We start from the raw sequence: 19,620 nt of genomic DNA, 5'->3' as shown, positions 1-19,620 counted from the left end.
ATATTTGCCTGGCTGGAAGCATCGCTAATGTACCCACTGTGTAAACTGTGCAGTGATATAGTAGCATGTGTGTCTTCTGATCAAAATTTACCTTGGGGTATGGGTATTGCTTCCCTTTGGGGTATGTCATGCCGGTGAAGCGAGGTAAAGCCATGTTGGGCACCAGACTGTCATTAAGGACCAGGAAGGCCAACCGCTCGCCGTCAGGTGACCACCAGTGTGCCACATGGGTCTGAAGGATCTCCTCTGTTTGGAAGTAGGCACAGGATGAGCGATATTCTTTTATCAAATTAATCTTGCAATTTAAGGATCAAAAAGAAGACTCAACATATGATTTGTCATTATACATTTACAGCTAGTTTGACTCTGTGTAAAATTTTGATGAGATTATAGCATTTTTGACACTACTAAGTTAGTAATGTTTAACTTTTACTTTACTTGTGAAGCCAACACAGATTGTGCAAATTCTGGTAGGGTGAATGCTTGCTGTTTATTGGAGGGGATTATTACTAGTATTATTAGTCACCGGAGCCACCCCCTCTGAGCTTTTTTTGGCTCTTCAGGAACCAACAGTATGGGTTTCAGCTTCAGCTGTGTACACTGTACATTAGTGATGTCCAAATGAAGCTTCATGAAGCATTTTCATTATCTTCTGAGTCCACTAGATGGAGCTCTCTGTTCAACAAAGGTTTGAAAACACACTGAATCACAGTTCATTGAGCCCTTTTCTTTAAACAAAGAGCTCCATCTAGTGGACTCAACAAATACAACTAATGCTAGTCACTAGTGAATGCATATCAGGGTTGTTGTTTTTTTAGCATACACACTAATGCTTCATGAAGCTTCATTTGGACATTACTACATGTCACTCATCATTCATCTTATAATACTAATCTGGGTCACTTTGGGAATAATGTAGGTTACTGCTTATATCTACTGGAATATAAGTGATAATAAATCTGCAAATATATTCTAAATTAGAAATTGCAGTCGTATGTAGTCCTTCATGGTTATATACAAACGCATTCTTCTAATACAGACAGAGAACCAAACACACTAAAGTGGATAAAAAGAGCTAACATGACAAAAGAGGTATTACAAGTTCGAATTTTGAGGACAAGCTTCACTACATTATTATATTTCACAAATATAATTAAGAATAAAAGAAAGAGACAAAACAATAGTCAAGTGTGGTCCCTTGCCTTTTTTTTATAAGATTTACAGAATATTCTTTTCTCCTGAGAGATAGGCTGAAGTTGCTAAGTGATGCAGTGTGTGTTTACTTAAAGCACACAATACGACTCCTCATCCAGTGGGGAGATATCTGCACTAAAACAAACATTATGAATATTTAATCAGTGCCTTTTTATAAGGTAATGTTTCTGAACACAGGCATTTACAGTTTAATAAGACAGTCTGCCAACACTTCAAAATCTAAGAGAGATGTTATGATCTGTATCTTCAAAATGTTTAAAACCCACTGTGGTAATGCATATTCTCAACATGTCATTATCTGATATCAAGTTCCTGTTTGTCAGTAGTTGTTTTCAGACTTGAGACACTTTTTTGTTCCAAGAACAAAGCTCACTTTTTATTGTGTCCAGACCGCTAGAACTAGGTATGATCTTAAGGCCTCTACACATGATATGCGGTAAAAACGCTTTGCGCTGGCTGTTCCATTAATTTCCTATGGAGGAGTTTGCAGCGCCCAAGGTAGAGGCGAGCACCACTCAGATTTGCCTCTCTGCCGCTGCGCTCAAAGTTCAAATCAGTTGAAATTTGCAGGCAACCCGAGAGCAACAACATGCTGACTAGAAAGATGAAGGGAAAAACGCATTGTGTGTCCAAGTTTCCCAAACTATTAAACGTTACATTAAAGTCGTTTCACGATCTGGGCAGAAAAAGTAATGCTTGGAGGTTTATAAGCATCACACCAGGTTGTTTTAATACTAACATTGATTTAGCTATTTACTGGGTCTCTGCGCCCAACCTTGCGGTAAGCCCAGCTCTAAAAATGTATCATGTGAAGGCCCCTTTAGTACTAATGCCAAAAACACACCAAGCAGTGGCAAAGTGCTGCTCAAAGCGATAATTACATTCTTCTACAGGGGGGACGCATGTTATTATGTTTCAAGCAGGAAGAAAGTCTTGAAAACATAGGTCAACATGTCACACAAGTCACAAAATAGATGGACAAATCGACTGACCATTATGTCTCATCAAAAAATATATAAAAAAAACAAAAGAATCTACAGAAGCAATTCCTCTCAACTTGCTACCTAAAGGCATCCACAACACAGCTTTATCAACTACCAGCCGGCTTGCGTCACTTCAGCGTTCCTATTGGCGGTGTGAATGCAAACAGAAGAAAAGCCATTGAAGGTATGTAGGCTCTGGGGAGAGAGACGTGTTGAGATTCTCGGGTATGGTTTCCTCAAACACCTACCAGGAAAAAACCAGACTAGTTTTGCCTTTAGAATGAATGAAACGTAAGACAACAAGATGATATGTACCTTCATACAGCCAGTCAGCAATCCCATTGAAGATGATCCCTTCCTTCCCTGAGGATGTTAGCCTAAGGGAGTTACTCTTGACATCTGACTGGTAGTAGATGTTATTTTCAAATATATAGATCTGTAGAGAAAAAGCACACACTTAAATGTGAAATCCTCTCTCACCAGAACACTGGTGCATGGCTGTAAAAGTTTCAAGTATGTGCAAGATTTCAGGCTTCACAACTTGAGCACACATCCACTGGATTAACAACTATTTTATTAAATACACACAGTATCTGCTCAAGCATCCAAACTATTATTTTAGGATTAAAGGTGCAAGGCAGTATCGGTAAGCCATCAAGTGATTAACTATAATGTGCTGTAGAATGAATCTGTGGAAGTAAACCTGTTGAATATGTGTTGCAAAGTGATGCCCATAGACCGATATTAAAGATGGACGTAGCTTCCGGGTCGGAAAATAAAACCACAGCAGAAGTGCCTTAAACCTGCATTATTTCTAATGTCCAGCAGGGGGCTTCACTTGTTGTAAAAACAAGTTAGTTTGTATAGAAGTCAATTGGAAAATTACCTTATTCAAAAATTCATTAGCAAAGGATCTCTATCTGCACTGACACAACCTCACAGTCAGCAGGACCGCCTGCATTAGGAAGACATTGAGATGTCATCAGTCTAGAAAGCAGTCTAGAAATTACTATTAATTACTATTAATTAATTATTAGAGACAGCACACTCCAAGAAGTGTATAATGGAAGGACACATTACTTCAACTGTGGAGTGAGTATATCAGCCATTAGAAGAAGAAGGTTCCCAGCCTAGTCACCTATGGACTGAGCTACTGCCACCCAAAGATTGTATTGCTTTAGGTTAAATTAAATCATAGACATGTTTGAAAGAGCTGTATCTGGGAAAAAGGAATTCAGATATATTTTTTCTTTATATGTAACCAACTACAAAGACAGTTATTGGGATGTATTTTATTATCTCTAGATGGCATTGCTTTCAGACAAAACAGTACAAAAAAATCTTAAGTGATTTCCTTTCCAGCTATATTAGAACATGTCTTAATTAGAACTAGTGTTGCCCTCATCACTACAAATGTAATATGGAAAAATGTTACTCTTTCTTATGGTCACAAATGACAATCACAGAGTCAACACTCAGAAACTAAACAGATTCAATGTGAATTCCACTCTCCAGTATCTCTATCCATGCATCATAATTCTGCTGAGAAAGCTCTTTTTAACTCCAGAAGGTCCCTGAGAATCATTATGTTTCTAAGTTTTCTTCTGTATCAAAGTGAAGCAGTGATAGTTGTCCTTACATCCATGTAGATTTTACAAACAGGAACTGCTAATAGCTAATTCGGCACACTCAAGTTGTAGTCCAGAATACTACTCAGTGAATCCAAGGCAACATTATAATTCCTGTTTGCACTGCAGTGCATTTGATTCAATCTTGTCTGGGGTCTTGTTTTGTCATAGTGCGATATGCTAAAAAAAAACCTCTGATATGCATTCACTGGTGATGTCCAAATGAAGCAATAGTTGTATTTGTTGAGTCGACTAGATGGAGCTCTTGGTTTAAAGTAAAGGGCTCAATGAATGGTGATTCAGTGTGTTTTCAACCCTTTGTTGAACAGAGAGCTCCATCTAGTGGACTCAGAAAATGAGGAAAATGCTTCATGGAGCTTAATGTAGACATCACTAGCATTCACACTTGATCAAAGAAATTCAAATGACACCTAATTAGAAAACTTGCAACTTGTTCTTATGTGTGTCCAGTGCATTACATCCCTAATATACGTGCATTCCAAATGTAACTTCCTGGCATCATAATGAGGATACAAAAAAATCCCAAAGTACTGTTCTGAGGCTCACTTACAGACTTACACAAAATGCACATTATGTCATTGTTTTCAAAGATGCACTTCTTGCTAATACTGCTGTGCATCCCACATGGAAGGCTTCCCGTTGTCTAGCTCTCACCTCCTTATCGCCATAATGACTTCCTAATGGAATCCGGTTTGATTTATGCTCAAATATTACATGCTGAAATGTGCAAATATGGACAAAACAGCTCTACTATGCTTTAGCCTTTTAGCTTTCAACAAAACCTCCACATCTGTCTATGTGTAGATAAATATAAAAAGGTATGATGGGAGAAAATTTGCATCTAATTATGTTCCTAAATTCAACCTGGCTGAGCACATTATGAGTAGAGCGGGGAATTCTGAATTAGAGGCGCATGGCACTAAAACTACTTTTTTGTGTCCTCACAGTTCAAATACACATGATAAAAACGAAAGCACACACATGTTATCCGAGAAACAAAGATACATTTTTATTGTGTTAGCTTCACAGTCACAGAGCCTCAAATTACAATTTTATTTTGCTATAGAAGTATATAAAGATAAAGACTGTTGGACTCAAGTTGAAGTCCAAGGCTACATTATAAACTATTGATTTTCTGCCCTTGCCTTTAACTACATAATGAAAGGAAAGCAAGCTCATGTGTGCTATCTGCAGATCCAATGTGTTGTTATTACTTGTCTTGAACAACTACAAGCAATCATCAATGAAAATGTGTTTTTTATTATTGTAACCGTCAAACTTGTATCTTCAAAAACTTGTTACTGTAAGCTTAAGCGGGTACGAGGCATGACTAAGTAAGAAAAATATGATATGCAAGTTAAATCTTCACTAACCCTAACATGCTATAAAGCTAATGCAGGCGGGAGTGTACCTATGTTCCCTGCTTTGTGTGTGCCTGGGGAACAGTGGACCTTTTTTTTTAAAAAAAGTAGTCTGATGCCCCACGGTTTACAGAAAGGGTCCCATGTTCCCCGGTCTGTTATTTTTTCCCCAATCAGTACCGAATTCCCCGGCAAATCGGGTACCTGACTAATTAAAAGCCCTTGCCTTTTCCCACATGTTCCAAATCATCCTTCAGTGTCATAAGGACATATGACATAACTCTGTCATAATCTTTACTCTGTCACAAAATTTAACGGCATCAAAAAACAGGAGGTTAATTTGTGGCTGTAGAGGCAGACAGTGTCCTCTGTCATCTCTGCACCGTCACGCTGTGAGAGACTGTGCTGCTCCTCTCAGCTGGCTCCCCGCAATGCTCTTTAAATCCTTTAAAAAGCACAAAACTGAACCGATGCATAACTGGAACACCGAGTCCATCCAATAGTTCAGCGAGTGGATGAGAGTAATAGGTAATAATAACCGCTCAACGGAGGAGGATAAGGAAAATAGAGAGAGTGTGAGGTGCTTTTGTCTGCAGGTGACTCACACTAACACAAACCTGTCTTAAATGTATATATGTACGTTAATGGCACCAAATGAATTTCGTTTGTTTGTAATATTAAGAATATAGATATATACTGTAATTTCCATGATGCTATGTTTTTTTTACTTTTTAAGAGTATTCGAATACTCTTTTGTCAGGTAATGCAAGTAATCGAATATTGAAATTACTTAAAAGGCCCATCCCTACTATGTACACACTAACATTACCCCCTAACCCTGCCCCTCATCCTAACCGTAACCATTACCTCTAGCCTTAACAAAATGCTGAATTAAATCCACGAAGGCAGAGGCTTATGCTACCGGGGAACATAGAACCCTGGGAACATAGGGATGACCTCATGCAGGCAGAGTAAGGTGGTGTTGAGTAGCAGGGTGAAGCTGTAGAATGAAATTTTCAGCATGTTCTCACCAGTTGTTGGCCTTGCACTCCCCAGGCAGCATACTGCAGGACCGAGTTCACCACCTCAGGAGGGTCAAGCTCCCAAACCTCCCTAAAACAAAGAAAACAGGCAATGTCATCACAACTGGTGGTGGTCATTGGCCACTTGGAAGACCATAAAATTGTTTTCACAACAGTCATGAAATCCAAAGTTTCAAGCAAAAATGCAAGAAATAAAAATGGTTTTAGTTTGTGAAATATATGAATTTAATTTTAAACTATTTTTTATAGTAAATTTAAAATGTTTGAGTTTTGGGACAAAACAAGACATTTAATTTGGTTTTAGGGCATTTTTTACAGTTTTGTGATGTTTTATAAACTAAACGATTAACCAAAAAAATAAGACAGACAACTAGATCCTGTAGTATAAACATAGCATTGTTTTTGATACTAGCTTAGTCCACATATTTATCACACCACAGTGAGAACTGTCCTGTCTCTGGGTTTTCCGTCTTATGAATTTCATGTTTTATTTTGAAAAGTAACTCTCCACTCGTTTCAGGTCACTTGCCCTTCCTCTTGTGTCACCGGTCTTCCCCCCTGATCCATGATTGTTTCCACCTGTGTTTCCCTCCCTCATGTGTATATAGTCTGTGTCTTCCCCTGTCTCGTTCGTCTCGTCGAATATGTCCAGCCCCGATCCACAGCCTTGTCCCAGTGAGTATCGCCATGCTGCTTTTCTGTTTTCCTCTGATGAAGAGTGATTTTGATTTTGATTGCATTTTTGTCAGCTTTGTTTTTTCGAGTAGCTAATTTTATAGTCCCTTTGTTTTCCTCCTGTTCGGAGTGACTTTGTTTTGTAGTTTCACTAGTTCAGTGCAGCTTAAGTTTGGTTTTCAGCCTTTTGTGAGCTGAAGTTTCAGAATAAAAGCCAGCATAACCTGTTCACCTTCGCATGCCCAGGCTTGACAATATTAAAGGAAAACCCTTGATATTTACGACACCAGTGACCGTTAAGTGAACTGCAGTCAGCATCAAAACTCACAAGCACGAACCAGTATCAACCGACCAGTGAGACTGATCTCCTGATTGGCCTGAATCATGTTGAGAGAAAGTTGTAAAATGAAAGGATAATCTAAGGATAATGCTTGCTTTTTGTTTGCAAATCACATCGTCATCCAACGCTTCCAAGCATCCAACGCAGATTCATGCCATGCAGCTGAGCCACAGCTAGCTGGCCAACCTTAGCTTTGGTTACGGTGAGCTAACATTAGTTTGCAAGCCAGTTAAGGTTAGCCTTACTTACTTAGCTACGCTGCATGGATCTCGCACTTTCACTTTTGAGAGTTTTTTCTGTTTATTCAACAGAAAAAAATGTTTGCTCATTTTGTAAGGGAGTCTCACAACACGTGCGGTTTATGTTCCAGCAGATCTGGTCAAATTTTACATGTAACAGCCTGCTTCAGAGGTCAAAGGATCAAGGGAGTTTAGAAGCAGAGGACGACGACAGACAGCGCCAAAGCACATGCCCAGTTTCCTGTTTGGCATGAGGGGTTTCTGATATATCAGACAGGCATTAAGGGTGTCATCACAAGTAGTATCCCCTTCTTGATGACCAGGCATACATGACAATACACTGCCTTTGGATTTTCCTTAAACATTTGTCTTGAGTCCTTTACATACTCCGCGGGCTGTTAGAGATGACTGAGAAAGTTGGGGAAGGACTCATAGGCTATCATTGGAACCCATTTGTGTGTTCTGTACACACAGGACCTTGAAAATGATAAGGTGCAGTTACTGGGAATTACTCACATTTGGCCCAGATTTGATGTGCCTTGTTTTAGCATGATTGCCCCCCCTCTCTCCTCCCCCATGGCCAAGGCCTGGCCTGTACTCGCATTACTTCAAAATATCTGGGCCACAGCGTAATTGCTTCTTGCTTATAGGTAATCACCCCTCAGAGTTTTTGTTTTGTCTGGTATTATCTTGTCATGGGTTGTGCGTGTGTTGCTACCTGTTACCTGCCTGTGTGGGAAATGCTGGTTACATTGCTCTGGCAGGGGAGAACGTTGAAGGGAACAAATGTGTACATCAACGAACATTTGACAAAGAAAAACTCTGATTCCTGAAACTCTGAGGCCTGTTTCCTGAAAAACCAAACAAAATTGTAAAATATTCATAAAATTAAAAGGACACCAGAGGAAGCAAAGGTGCTGGCAATCAGAGACATCTCAGAATTGGATAAATACATGTGGCGACAATTCAACTATTTACTGTTTATTGTTTACTGTTACGGCTGTTATTATTCCTCACTCCTGTATTTAGGTGTCCACCTTGCCTTTCTTCAAATGGAATCCCAGGAAAAGACAAATACCAGACAAGCACAGTTACAATTCCAGCTAGAAGGGAAAAGGCTGGAAATTGAAGCTGACAAAGCTGTAAGGCTGCATCAGCTGGAGCTCGAGTCGCAGAAGGGTGCATCAACCGATGCACAGATGTCTCACCCTTCAACCACTTCACCTCGAATTCCTTTTGATATTACTAAGCACATTCCATAAGTACCTCTATTTCGCGAGACTGAAGTGGATTCATAATTTGGTGGGTGCGAACATCTTGCCTCTGTTTTACAGTGACCCACTGAAGTATGGCCTCTTCTACTTTAGTGCAAAATTCATAGGAAAGCCCAAGATGCTGTAGTTGCACTCCCGCTGGACGACAGTTTACAGTTTAATTCTGTTAAAGCCGCAATTTTTAAGCCAATTTGAAAGGTAAAAGGGGTAGGGGTTTATAGAACTTGGCTTTAACCTACCCCATTTCAGTTATATGAGCTTGATGTATACCGAAATAAATAAATCCATTCATTCAGATGCAAAACTGTTAAAATCTTTATGTGCCAGTTTTCCATTGTGTTATAACATGCTGTGTGTTATTATCTCTTGGTCCAAAAAGACAAAGAGACACATGAGCACTAGTTAGCAACAGACACCAACTGCATCAACACAGAGATGACCATTGTGTCATTCATTCTGGGAAACCACTCCATGGAATGAATATCAAAGTTTCCTAAAATTACACTTATGTCTGAAAAAGCAAACCCAATCGGCCATATAAAGTGTTTATCCTCTCCAATCAGTAGTAGGAAGCCTGTCTGTCACTGTGATGGAATTGGCAGGGGGATTGCATCATTTCATGCCTGGGATCAGCACACTCAGCAATTCTGACCCTTTGTGCACACTTTGTCCACCTGTTAAGCAGCAGGATGCTACCCAACCTTTATCTATTGATAGTCTTCAATATTGATCACTGAACATACATTTTACATTGCTGAAGGTTTTAGTTTATCAGCCTCATGACCTAGAACCCTCATCATGACTACTCATAACCCTTGGCTACAGTAGTATTGTCCTTTACTTTGAAATGTATTATACATTTGTAATCCTGCTAATAGTCCCCATTTGTACTAAATGCATCTGTATTCTGGTTACATATTTCTTTCAGTAACTTTAATGGAATAGTTACCCTGTTTTTGTATCCTAATTACATATCGCCATTCGGTGTATTCTGTTACTCCCCAGGCCTGTATGGAACACTACCATTTTGCACAGATTCATCCACCAAATGTATATTTTAAAAGTGTAGCCAATATATGGCCCCTGCAAGGAGACAATTTGGGGATAACAATACTTTCATTGCACTTAGTCTTTGCTGATAATATCTGTGTTGTCATTTTTGCAAAGCAGGGTGGCTCACAGCAAGTTTTCTCCCTGATGACAAGGGCTTTTTTTGCCCCACACCAGTGGCGGGCCGTGCATTTCAGACCTGCGCCTGCAGCGATGCCCTACCAGACTTAATCCACCTCTTAAAACCATAATTATGATGCCATGGCTCTACACATTATGCATTTAGACCAAAACACAGTACAACTGGACGTTGCATCACCTTAACATATAGTCAAGTACAACAGAGTTATATTACTCTGAGTTTGATTCACTCCACCAACAGTATGAGCTTTAACAAGTTTGTTCACAAAACAGCGCAGAGCCACTGTCAAATCAATTCAATCAACCAACCAATCAAGTCGCAGCCGAAGCAGCGTCACAGAAACATTTGTTAATATATATTTTAACAATAATATTAACTCAGCAAAATAAAGAAAGCTGCAAAAGTCCCCAACTCAAATACAAAAATAACTCAACTATAAGCTATACTGTAACATTCATTTGCTCCATGTATTCTACCACGGGCTCACGCGCCATTATATATCACACAAAGGCATCATTTCAGAAATAAATAAAAGGCTTTTAAGGTATAATACAAAGTTGTATAAAGTCCACCAACACTACAGCGATGAGCTTTAACAAGTCTGTTCACCAAACAGCGCATCATCACACACAAACCCGCAGTGTCATAGAAACATGTTTGACGCACACACACACACAGTTCACTGAAAAATAAACAATTTACAGAATATTTGCCAATTTAGGTTTTTAATATTTATTTAACATTACTAAATAAAATGGGGAAAAGGCATACAAATCTAATAAAACATAAAGTGCTTTGTACTCACTCAGATCAAGTGTGTTTGAATAATGCTGAGTCAGGCTAGCTCTCTTTACAGTGTCTAGCTTATCTTGAAAAGTTTTTCTAGAGAATGGCGTTGTAATTAAATCTGCGATCAAATCGTTATCTTCACCTCCTTCAGCCAGGGTGGGTTGAATAAACTAAAACAACTTGTCGCGCTACACAAATTAGAAATGTCCTTATTTCCCGTTTATCACATTGACATTTGTGCCCAGGTCTGCTTTGCATAGCTCTGCATAGCTCTGCCTCTCTCTAGCGCGTATCCAATCAAAAGACGTGCACGCGATGACGCTGTAGGCCTGCTAGCAGGCGCCAGTGAACCCAACTTGACGCTGATTGGTTAATGCCACAGGTCCGTTATCATTGACTTTAAGCTACCATGCGCCTGCACTCTTGCTTCTGAAGGCGTAAGGGCAGATTTGGGACCCTGGCAACACATGATAGCTGAATAATGATTGGATAAAAACTCTAACATAAACGCCAGCCCCCCCAGATCTCGACCCGGGGCTGGAAGCAGAGTAACCAACTTAGGAAAGCTATGAAATGAAGAGTATAGACTATGGGGAACAATTTAATACATATTTGTGGAAAGAATATATATTAAAAAATATATATTCCTGATTATGTTTAGGCTAGCAGAGAAGGCCTTGCTGGCCTTGAGGGTCCACCACTGCCCCACACATTACCTCACAGTAGCTGCTGAGGACAAACACACTTACCGTGTGTGAATATTGTAGATAGTGTAGGAGGCCATGTAGGAGTGGCGGTAAACCTGCAGACAGAGAGAATAATGACAGAGAGAGAGAGTGAGAGAGAGAGAGAGAGGGAGAGATTAAAAGATGACTGTCTGAAACATTAACGAGAGAGGCAGCAGTGCCACAGATAATGACATAACAAAAAATGAAAAGCAAGAAGGCATCAAACAAAACAGACTGCTGGCTTTTCTCAGTGATAGAATCTGTAGACAATGTAATTTGCATGGGTGACAGCTGTGGGAAGAGACATTTTAATTCCATCCTAGAAACCTATCAACGGCGAGAGCCTCTGTGCTGAAAGCCCAGAGAGACAGGGAAACAGAGAAAGAGACACAGAGGGAGACCGGGAGCGGGAGACACAGAGGGGAAGAGAGGCATTCAAAGTGACAGAGGGGTGCATGTAAAGCTGTCTGAAACCCTCACTGGAGAAGCTGTGGCTGACATGATAATAGACCCCTGACCGTCGCTGGTGATCGGGCACAGAAACAGGCCATATTTCATCATGAAGATGACACTCATGTATTCAACTCTGATACAAAGCAGGGGAATATATTACAAGAGACAATTTTGTACTGCTAATGTAAAATCTCAGCGATACACTTGCCTGACAATGGGTGTAAGCTGGGGAATAATTCTATGTCTATCGGCCAAGTAACTTTAATAATAATTGTGTCATGAATACAATGTGAACTGTGCATTCAGATGTGTATTCCACATTTTTATTACTAAAGAAAGCAATGCACTGTAAGTTGTGTGTATTCCATGTATTTTTGTATGCATTCTGCGTATTAGAAAGCAGGAGACATAGTATACGTAGCAACGGATCTCAGCTTAAGGAGGTCGTTTGGGGAGGTGTCCGAAATACAGGAATTTTACCTTTCATGCCTAACCCTAACCGTCACCTTTTGTAGGCTAAAAACGGTCACTTAACAGTAGTTTTGGTGGCTAAATCTAACTGTTGCATTCAACTTCCGGTCCGTCGCCGCCTTGCAGTCCACTTCCGTTTGCCGTTTCATAAGATTTTTTGTGAATAACTTTTTGTAGGATAGCCTACCAACTTGTTAATGAGAATACCTTGTTCTACGACAATTCTTTTGCTAATATATCATAGACTGTATAAAAAAATGGATATTGCATGCCCGTCTGAGTACGTTTTCTCGTACTTGCCTACAGGAGTCATCATCTAAATAATTTCCCCGTGGGATTATTAAAGTATTTCTGATTCTGATTCTGATCTTGTCAGACTTTAACTTTGTCTCATTTCCTCTTGCCAAAAAAGGGCATTGATGTGACGTTGGGGGAAGAGACATACATCCATCTGGCTGACGCATACCTCCGAGGAGAAGTAAGGGACAAGCGCTAATTGTCACTCAAGTGGCTGGTTCCCTAATTATTCAAAACTTTAACATCCAATAAAATAAAAACTAGCCTGGTACAAAAAAGATCCAACCCCCTCAGTGTTATCATGGAGATATGACCTAAACATAAACACTAGAAGGATTTCATGTCCCAGGTCTTAAACAGGTTTAATTATGCTGTGAAAATGGCCTGTTTAACATGGGGGTCAATGAGAAACTTCTCTATTGTGCAAACTACTCCTAGTGGACACTCGAAAACTGCAGTTTTTGGCACTTCCTTATCAGATCAACCAGGAAGTTGCTGTGGTGGGGGCTTGTAATATCTGTGCATGGTGACTACAGCATGGTCAATCCTCTGGAGTCCAGGTACATTTTGATCTTTTTTTGCATTGTCTATGCATTCAAAATGTCATGATCACCTTTTAAACTCCCACTTACATGGCATCCTCATTTACGGCATGTAAGGTATAGCCTCCTGTTAGTTTAACGATTCACGCCGTCCCTAAATTTGCCATCCTCAGACCTCCATTTATTCCTGTTTATTAATTGATATTGCATTGTCCTTAATTTCCCTGTATTATCATTTTACTTAATATATGTATATTATCTTATCTGGTTGTGAGAATGTTCTGTTCTCTCGAGAGTCTGGTTACTGTTTTGGAACGGACAATTGAGTCTAAGAGATAAAATACATGCTAATTAAGCTGATAAAAGTATTCTTAGGTATTGAACCCTTCATCAAAGTTTGATAATAATCCTGTAGACACTGGCTTGGTGCCCTTTATTAACGGGGAAATTTAAACTCATAAATTCCATCCATCCATCTTCAACTGCTTGTCCCTATTGGGGTCGCCTGGGGGCTGGAGCCGATCCCAGCTGACATCAGGTGTGAGGCAGAGTACACCCTGGACAGGACGTCAGTCTGTCACAGGGCACATAGAGACAAACAGAGACAACCATTCACACTCACATTCACACCTACGGGTAATTTAGGGCGCACTCACACTGTCCTTCCGCACCGGGCCAAAACTGTTTTTTCAGCTAAAGCCTAGTGCGTTTGACCAGTGTGAGTGCACCCGCTCCGCGCATAACTGCGGTCAGCGGGACGTCCACGGCCCGCCTGAGAGAGGTGGGCTTTTGTAGAGCGCGTTTGCACATGTACGAGCACGAGCGCGCGCACGTGTACGAGCACGAGCACGATCACGATGCCTACGGCGGTTCTGACGTCATTTATGTGCGCCTGTTCGGACATAGAAAAATAGAAGGACGGACCATGTGCGGACATTTAACAACAACAACAATGGCGGCGAAAGGTTCACGTTGGTGTGATGCGGAGGTGGAGTGTTTACTGCAGATTTGGTCAGAGTTTTTGTGCGTCTTGTCTGACTGTTTTTGAATATTTTCATCTGAGGTCTATGGAAAGATTTGTAAACAAAGTGACGCATCGCGATGACGTCAATCAATGCGTGTGACGTGTTACGGCGTGATGACAAATGGACAGCGAGAAGCATTTGCCCAGAGAGATCCCACGCAGTCACGGGAAGAACATGCAAACTCCACATATAAGGGCCCCAGCTGGGATAATAAGTGTAATGATCCTACAGTATATAATGTTGCTATAGATAAACCATCTTCAGCATACACAGATCAATAGACAGAATGTGGTTATGGCAAATAAACTGTGGTTAAGGTATATGGTTAAAGTAAGGCAACTCAAACCATGAAAGTTGACAAAACTGCAGAAACATCCAATATTCATCCAACATTAATTCCAAGGGATACTGGGCTGTCTGTGCAGATGCACCAATCTCTCTTTCTGTACTGCTCTGTCATACTTAAACCATAAATTATGCTTCCTGAACTGCTGCTTCAAAATTGGGCACAAAATACTGTCTTAAACAACACTGTATGCTGGTGCACCAAGGGGCCATATACGTAATCAGGTAGGGCACAATATAGAGTTGAGAGGAGTTGTAGATATAATAAGAGTAGATAACACTGATAGGGGCACAGATTGATGAATGACTTACGAACATAGGGCCATTTTCCGTCGAGGGCTCAACCAGGGTTGATTCCTGTCAATTTCAATGTTAATTAAACATTACCAGGGTGGTACAAATTATGTCATTGTGTGCAAATGGTGGTGCACAGTCATGACGCAATTGTCAATCACAGAACGCTGCCTGTAGACAATGCATTACCTTTAACAACCAGTGCAATTACAGCAGGAATGTCTGTTTGCAGTAATATTAATGGACTTAAACATCACCAGTCATAAAACTGAGCAGGAATGTTTTCAGCTACAGTGGAAATGAACAATTGAGGTTTGAGCTCCAGGGATATGTGGGCAGCCTTTGAGCAGCGGGAGCCCCCGGTCATCCATGGTGAAGAGGTTATTAAGCAGCAGATGTGAAGTACAACGTAACATAAAAACGAATGCTGAATGAGAGAGGCATTGGCTTTATACAGAAACAGGTCACAAACAAGTTGAATGCACTGAGAAAGCAATACACCAAAGTTCATGACCACAGCAAAAACTGGAGTCATAATTGGCGAGTGGACTGACAGTTTGCTGTGCAATAGTATTTTCAGAGGCACTGCTTTTGTTAATCCAGTCCAGCTCTGCAGCTCCGATCAGGCAGCGGAGCAAAGAAATGTCATCGGCAGCAGAACTCTTTTGTAATTTTGATGCTGATTTCACAGTCCAACAGTAGGCTACAAATAATCTGCATTCTACTTTGTTCTTAAAAAAAATCCACTGAATGTGAATAGGACAACACTGACACGTGTGTTTGTATGCCATAGATGCTACTGCAGAATAAATAAAAAAAACTCTGAACCCATCAAGTTTGCTAATGGTTTTGTTTTAAATTTGACATATTTAGTCATAATACTACAGGCCAAACCAGTTTAATATTTCTTTTTAATGTCGAGGACTGTTTAGATAGATAGATAGATAGATAGATAGATAGATAGATAGTTAGATAGTTAGATAGATAGATAACTTTATTTATCCCCAAGGGGAAATTAGGTCATAGTAGCAGCGGAACAAAGCAATCAGAAGTACTAAAAATAAGATACAATATAAAATACAAAATATGAACAACAATAAAAGTACAATATTGCAGATAACCACTATATTACAATATACTATGTTTATTATTGTGATGTACTTACATACTGCACAAACATTAGTTCTGGTGGTAGACAGCTGGACTGCAGTATCCACTGAATATGAACTGTGTACTCCCATTTCCCCACCTGAAGTCATTGGTATGTCTACTCCCAGGTTGTGACTCAGGTTGTATCTGAATCTTCAATGAACAGAGATCAACCTGTGTTGACTGCCGTTGTTTAAATTGACAAAAGACAGGTTAGACAAGGTTTAGATAACCCTACTCTGACTCATGTCATTGGTGTGACAAAGGTAATACAATCCCACAGGAGTGATCTCCCAAGCTGGGACAGAAGTTGATTTAACTCTGACGACTTTGGTATCCAACTTGGCATCAATAACTAATTTCCTCCCGTCTTCTACTTTGACTGACAACCATGTGATGGCCAAAGACATTCAATTCACAACCTTAACTATTAAACAATTAAGACAGTATTTATTAGACCGTGATGTTGAGTCCTTGCCTCAGTTACACCAAGGTGATGTTAGTTTTAAGTTAGATATTCGGCGGATATTCAATCTGGTCCCAGCCGTGACATCTTACTGAGGTTTGCCCATTTTTAGCAGCAGGCGGACGGTTAGTTCACCTCTTAGAGCCTCGCGCTGATTCACTGGAAACTGATTGACTGACCGTCAACACACCTCAGTAACAAGTCGCGGCCGGAACCGGCGTGAATATATGTTGAATATCCAACTTAAAACCAACTTCACAAGTCTCAAATACTCTACAACATGTACACTGCTCACCTATCTGCTCTACCCATTCTTAATTAATCAATATCAACTTTATATGTTATGGAGAAGTCGATGGAACAGAGGTGCGGAGGTGGTTGTTATTTCTAATTCAATCCCACGATGCATCACCAAATTCCAACAATGCATTCCACACATTCCACACAATTCCCAAGATGACACGGGTTATGAAGTTGGCATTGGCAACATTACTCCAAAGCCAGATATTTGCTTGTGTAGTGTCGTATCCTTGACAAAGTACTTATGTTGAAAGTGTACGACTCTTAATATGAATAATGCCGGAGACTCACTAACACTTAGACATGGCTAACACTGAGTAGCTCAGGGCTGAGCGCTAAACCATCCAAAACAACCTTGATTAACCACTAATACTGCTTAAAATAACACCAAACCTCTGCAGTAGCATGATTAGGGTCCCTACACATAAAACGAAACAGTTTATTTAAAAAGACTGTTTTATAATGCTACAAGCCTTAGCTGCCGGCTACGTCCATATTCAGAGGCAGCCCAAACAAGTCGATTACCGAGTTCAGTTCTATTGAAGTTCAATAGAACTGAACTCGACTTGTCCGGGATTTCTCTGTTAATAGGTGATCAGCAGCAAACTTGTCTTGCTGGCTGTATTCGTTTTTCGCCGTAGTTAAGCTTTAAGAGAGCCAAAACAAAAGTGTAAATATACATGAATAAATTAAAACCTCTAAGCATGCTCTCAGATTCAAACTGCCCTAGTTAGGCAGGTGTAGCCTATTAAACAGGAAAAGAGAAACCGCTATCAGCACCTTTCATTTTACTGAGGCTGTTACAACAAAAAGTATTGTGCACCCCAACAACACAAACGAGAGCTTTAACTGATCCCTGGTAGACCTTGAGGGGTCAACCAGAGGCTACAATTGCTCTGAATCATCTTGGAAGGTGTTGTTTTGGACCCTTCCTTCAGGCTGGACAGCGGCTAGGCCTTTTGATTCTTTTTCCTTTAGTATTATGACCGCTGCCTGCCTGATGCTTCCTCCTAAGCACACATCGGTAACAACATGACTTGACTTCCTCAAATACTTGGTAAAGATCAAAAACTGCAAAGAAAGGATCATTTCTATGGATAAACTTGGAGCCCAAAACTACTCTCGGATTAACAACGACAAAAAGGTGGTCTAGTTGTTGGATAGGTCAAACATATGGCAATTTTTTCAGGACCTCTTGGTGTCACTTGTCAGTGCATCGGGTAGCCCTGTGCATCCCACCGGATGCTCAACTAGGGTTACTATTTTAAACACAGGAAACATGGTGTTAACATTGTGAATTCAAACAAAATCATTTGTTAAAGGTTAAGAAATAATTGTGGGTGGAGTTAACAAGTACATTCGTAATGCAACTACAGTGACACACGGGACATGAACTGCCAGCTCCTGGGACAAAGTCCTGTTTGTTTGACCCATCCACCACCAACCTGTCTGAGTTGTGCTTGTGGGTCTCTACCTGTTCTGTGTCCAGTGATAATTACAATAGCGTTGTTTTTGGCTGCAACAAGCAGCTGTAAATGTGAAGTTTTACATATGCTTCTAGGTAAATTATATCCAATACCTACAGAAAAGAGAGAGAGAGATTATTATTATCTTTTTTTAGTACTAGTCTAAGAACAGATGTTAATAAGGCTTATGGCAGTTATAAAGACATTACACAAAGACTACAATAAGGCTTTGGATTCCGGCCTAGGAACCCATGAATGGCCCATAACAATAAACTGGAACATCAATAATACAGAGTCTTGTTCATCATGAAAGTAAATGACTGTTTAGAGAGAAGAGGATTCACTGAGTGACTCGTATCGACTTACAAATATCAGTCTGTATTGTGGAGAACCGGGCCTAGGAGTAAAAACTGATAAGCCAAGGTGTTCAGACACATTTCTCAAATTCTGACATGCTGAAACTTCCCTTATTTTCCACCATGAAATTGAAAACCCCTTTACGAGCCCCAAATGAGCCCTCAAATTAACTTTTCAGCAGTACTCCTTAAATGAGGTGTAGGGCTCACATGGGTGCGCTGACCTTTTTTGCCGGCTCAATGATAAAACCAAAAAATGCTGTGACATTTTCAGCACCCAAATAAAACATAAGGAAAATGAATATAGTTTGCCAAAACAAGAGAATGGGTGCCAATATAACAGAATGATATTAATGTTACAAATTTGATCTTTGAAAGAATATTCTGAACACCACAATATGACAACCAGGCTTGGGGCACAGTCCCTAACTTTCATCAAGGGTCAAGGATTTTATAAAAAGAGTTGTGATATGATTAGCCATGGTTTATCATTCATTATTCACAAGTGCAATTTATAATTTTAAGTAATGAAAACACTACAGGAATTTATAATGGGAATGAATAAATGCATGTGAACTGAAAATCAGAGTGTAAAATTGTCAATGTAATTGATAAACTTTAGTGAAATTTTATTTGAAACATTGATTAATGTGTAACCTATGAAAAAGAAAACTACTGTTCCCTAGTGATTTCATTACTTACCACTAGATAGAGCTCTCTGTTCATCAAAGGGTTGAAAACACAATGAATTACCATTCATTGAGCCCTTTTCTTTAAACCAAGAGCTCCATTCAGTGGACAAATATAACAAATGTTTCATGAAGCTTCATTTCAACATCACTACTGTCCCAAAACCAATTTCAGTCAAAAGAAACTGGACGTGGTTGTTTGTCTTGGAAGATGTTTCACCTCTCATCCAAGAGGCTTCATCAGTTCATGTTAGTGCTCTATTGAGTCTTAATGACAGT

The 19,620-nt window shown here is 40.0% G+C and overlaps 1 protein-coding gene across 1 annotated transcript in view; it reads right to left on the bottom strand.

Annotated features, from left to right (window-relative positions):
- dpp10 (dipeptidyl peptidase like 10) overlaps nt 1-19,620 on the bottom strand; it is a gene marked incomplete at its 3' end in the record, with an annotated part of 154,728 nt that overhangs the window by 35,841 nt on the left and 99,267 nt on the right. Inside the window, exons 6-9 of the mRNA XM_083921935.1 lie at nt 11,510-11,562; nt 6,240-6,321; nt 2,514-2,634; nt 92-246 (exon numbers count right to left, since the gene is read on the bottom strand). Coding sequence (XP_083778061.1) covers nt 92-246; nt 2,514-2,634; nt 6,240-6,321; nt 11,510-11,562 — 411 coding nt within the window. The remainder of the gene's footprint in view (nt 1-91; nt 247-2,513; nt 2,635-6,239; nt 6,322-11,509; nt 11,563-19,620) is intronic.

Source organism: Echiichthys vipera, assembly GCF_963691815.1.
Source record: "Echiichthys vipera genome assembly, chromosome: 10".
Taxonomy (NCBI): Eukaryota; Metazoa; Chordata; class Actinopteri; order Perciformes; family Trachinidae; genus Echiichthys; species Echiichthys vipera.
Note: the sequence above shows the minus strand (reverse complement) of the source record. Positions and strands in the feature narration are given on the sequence as shown.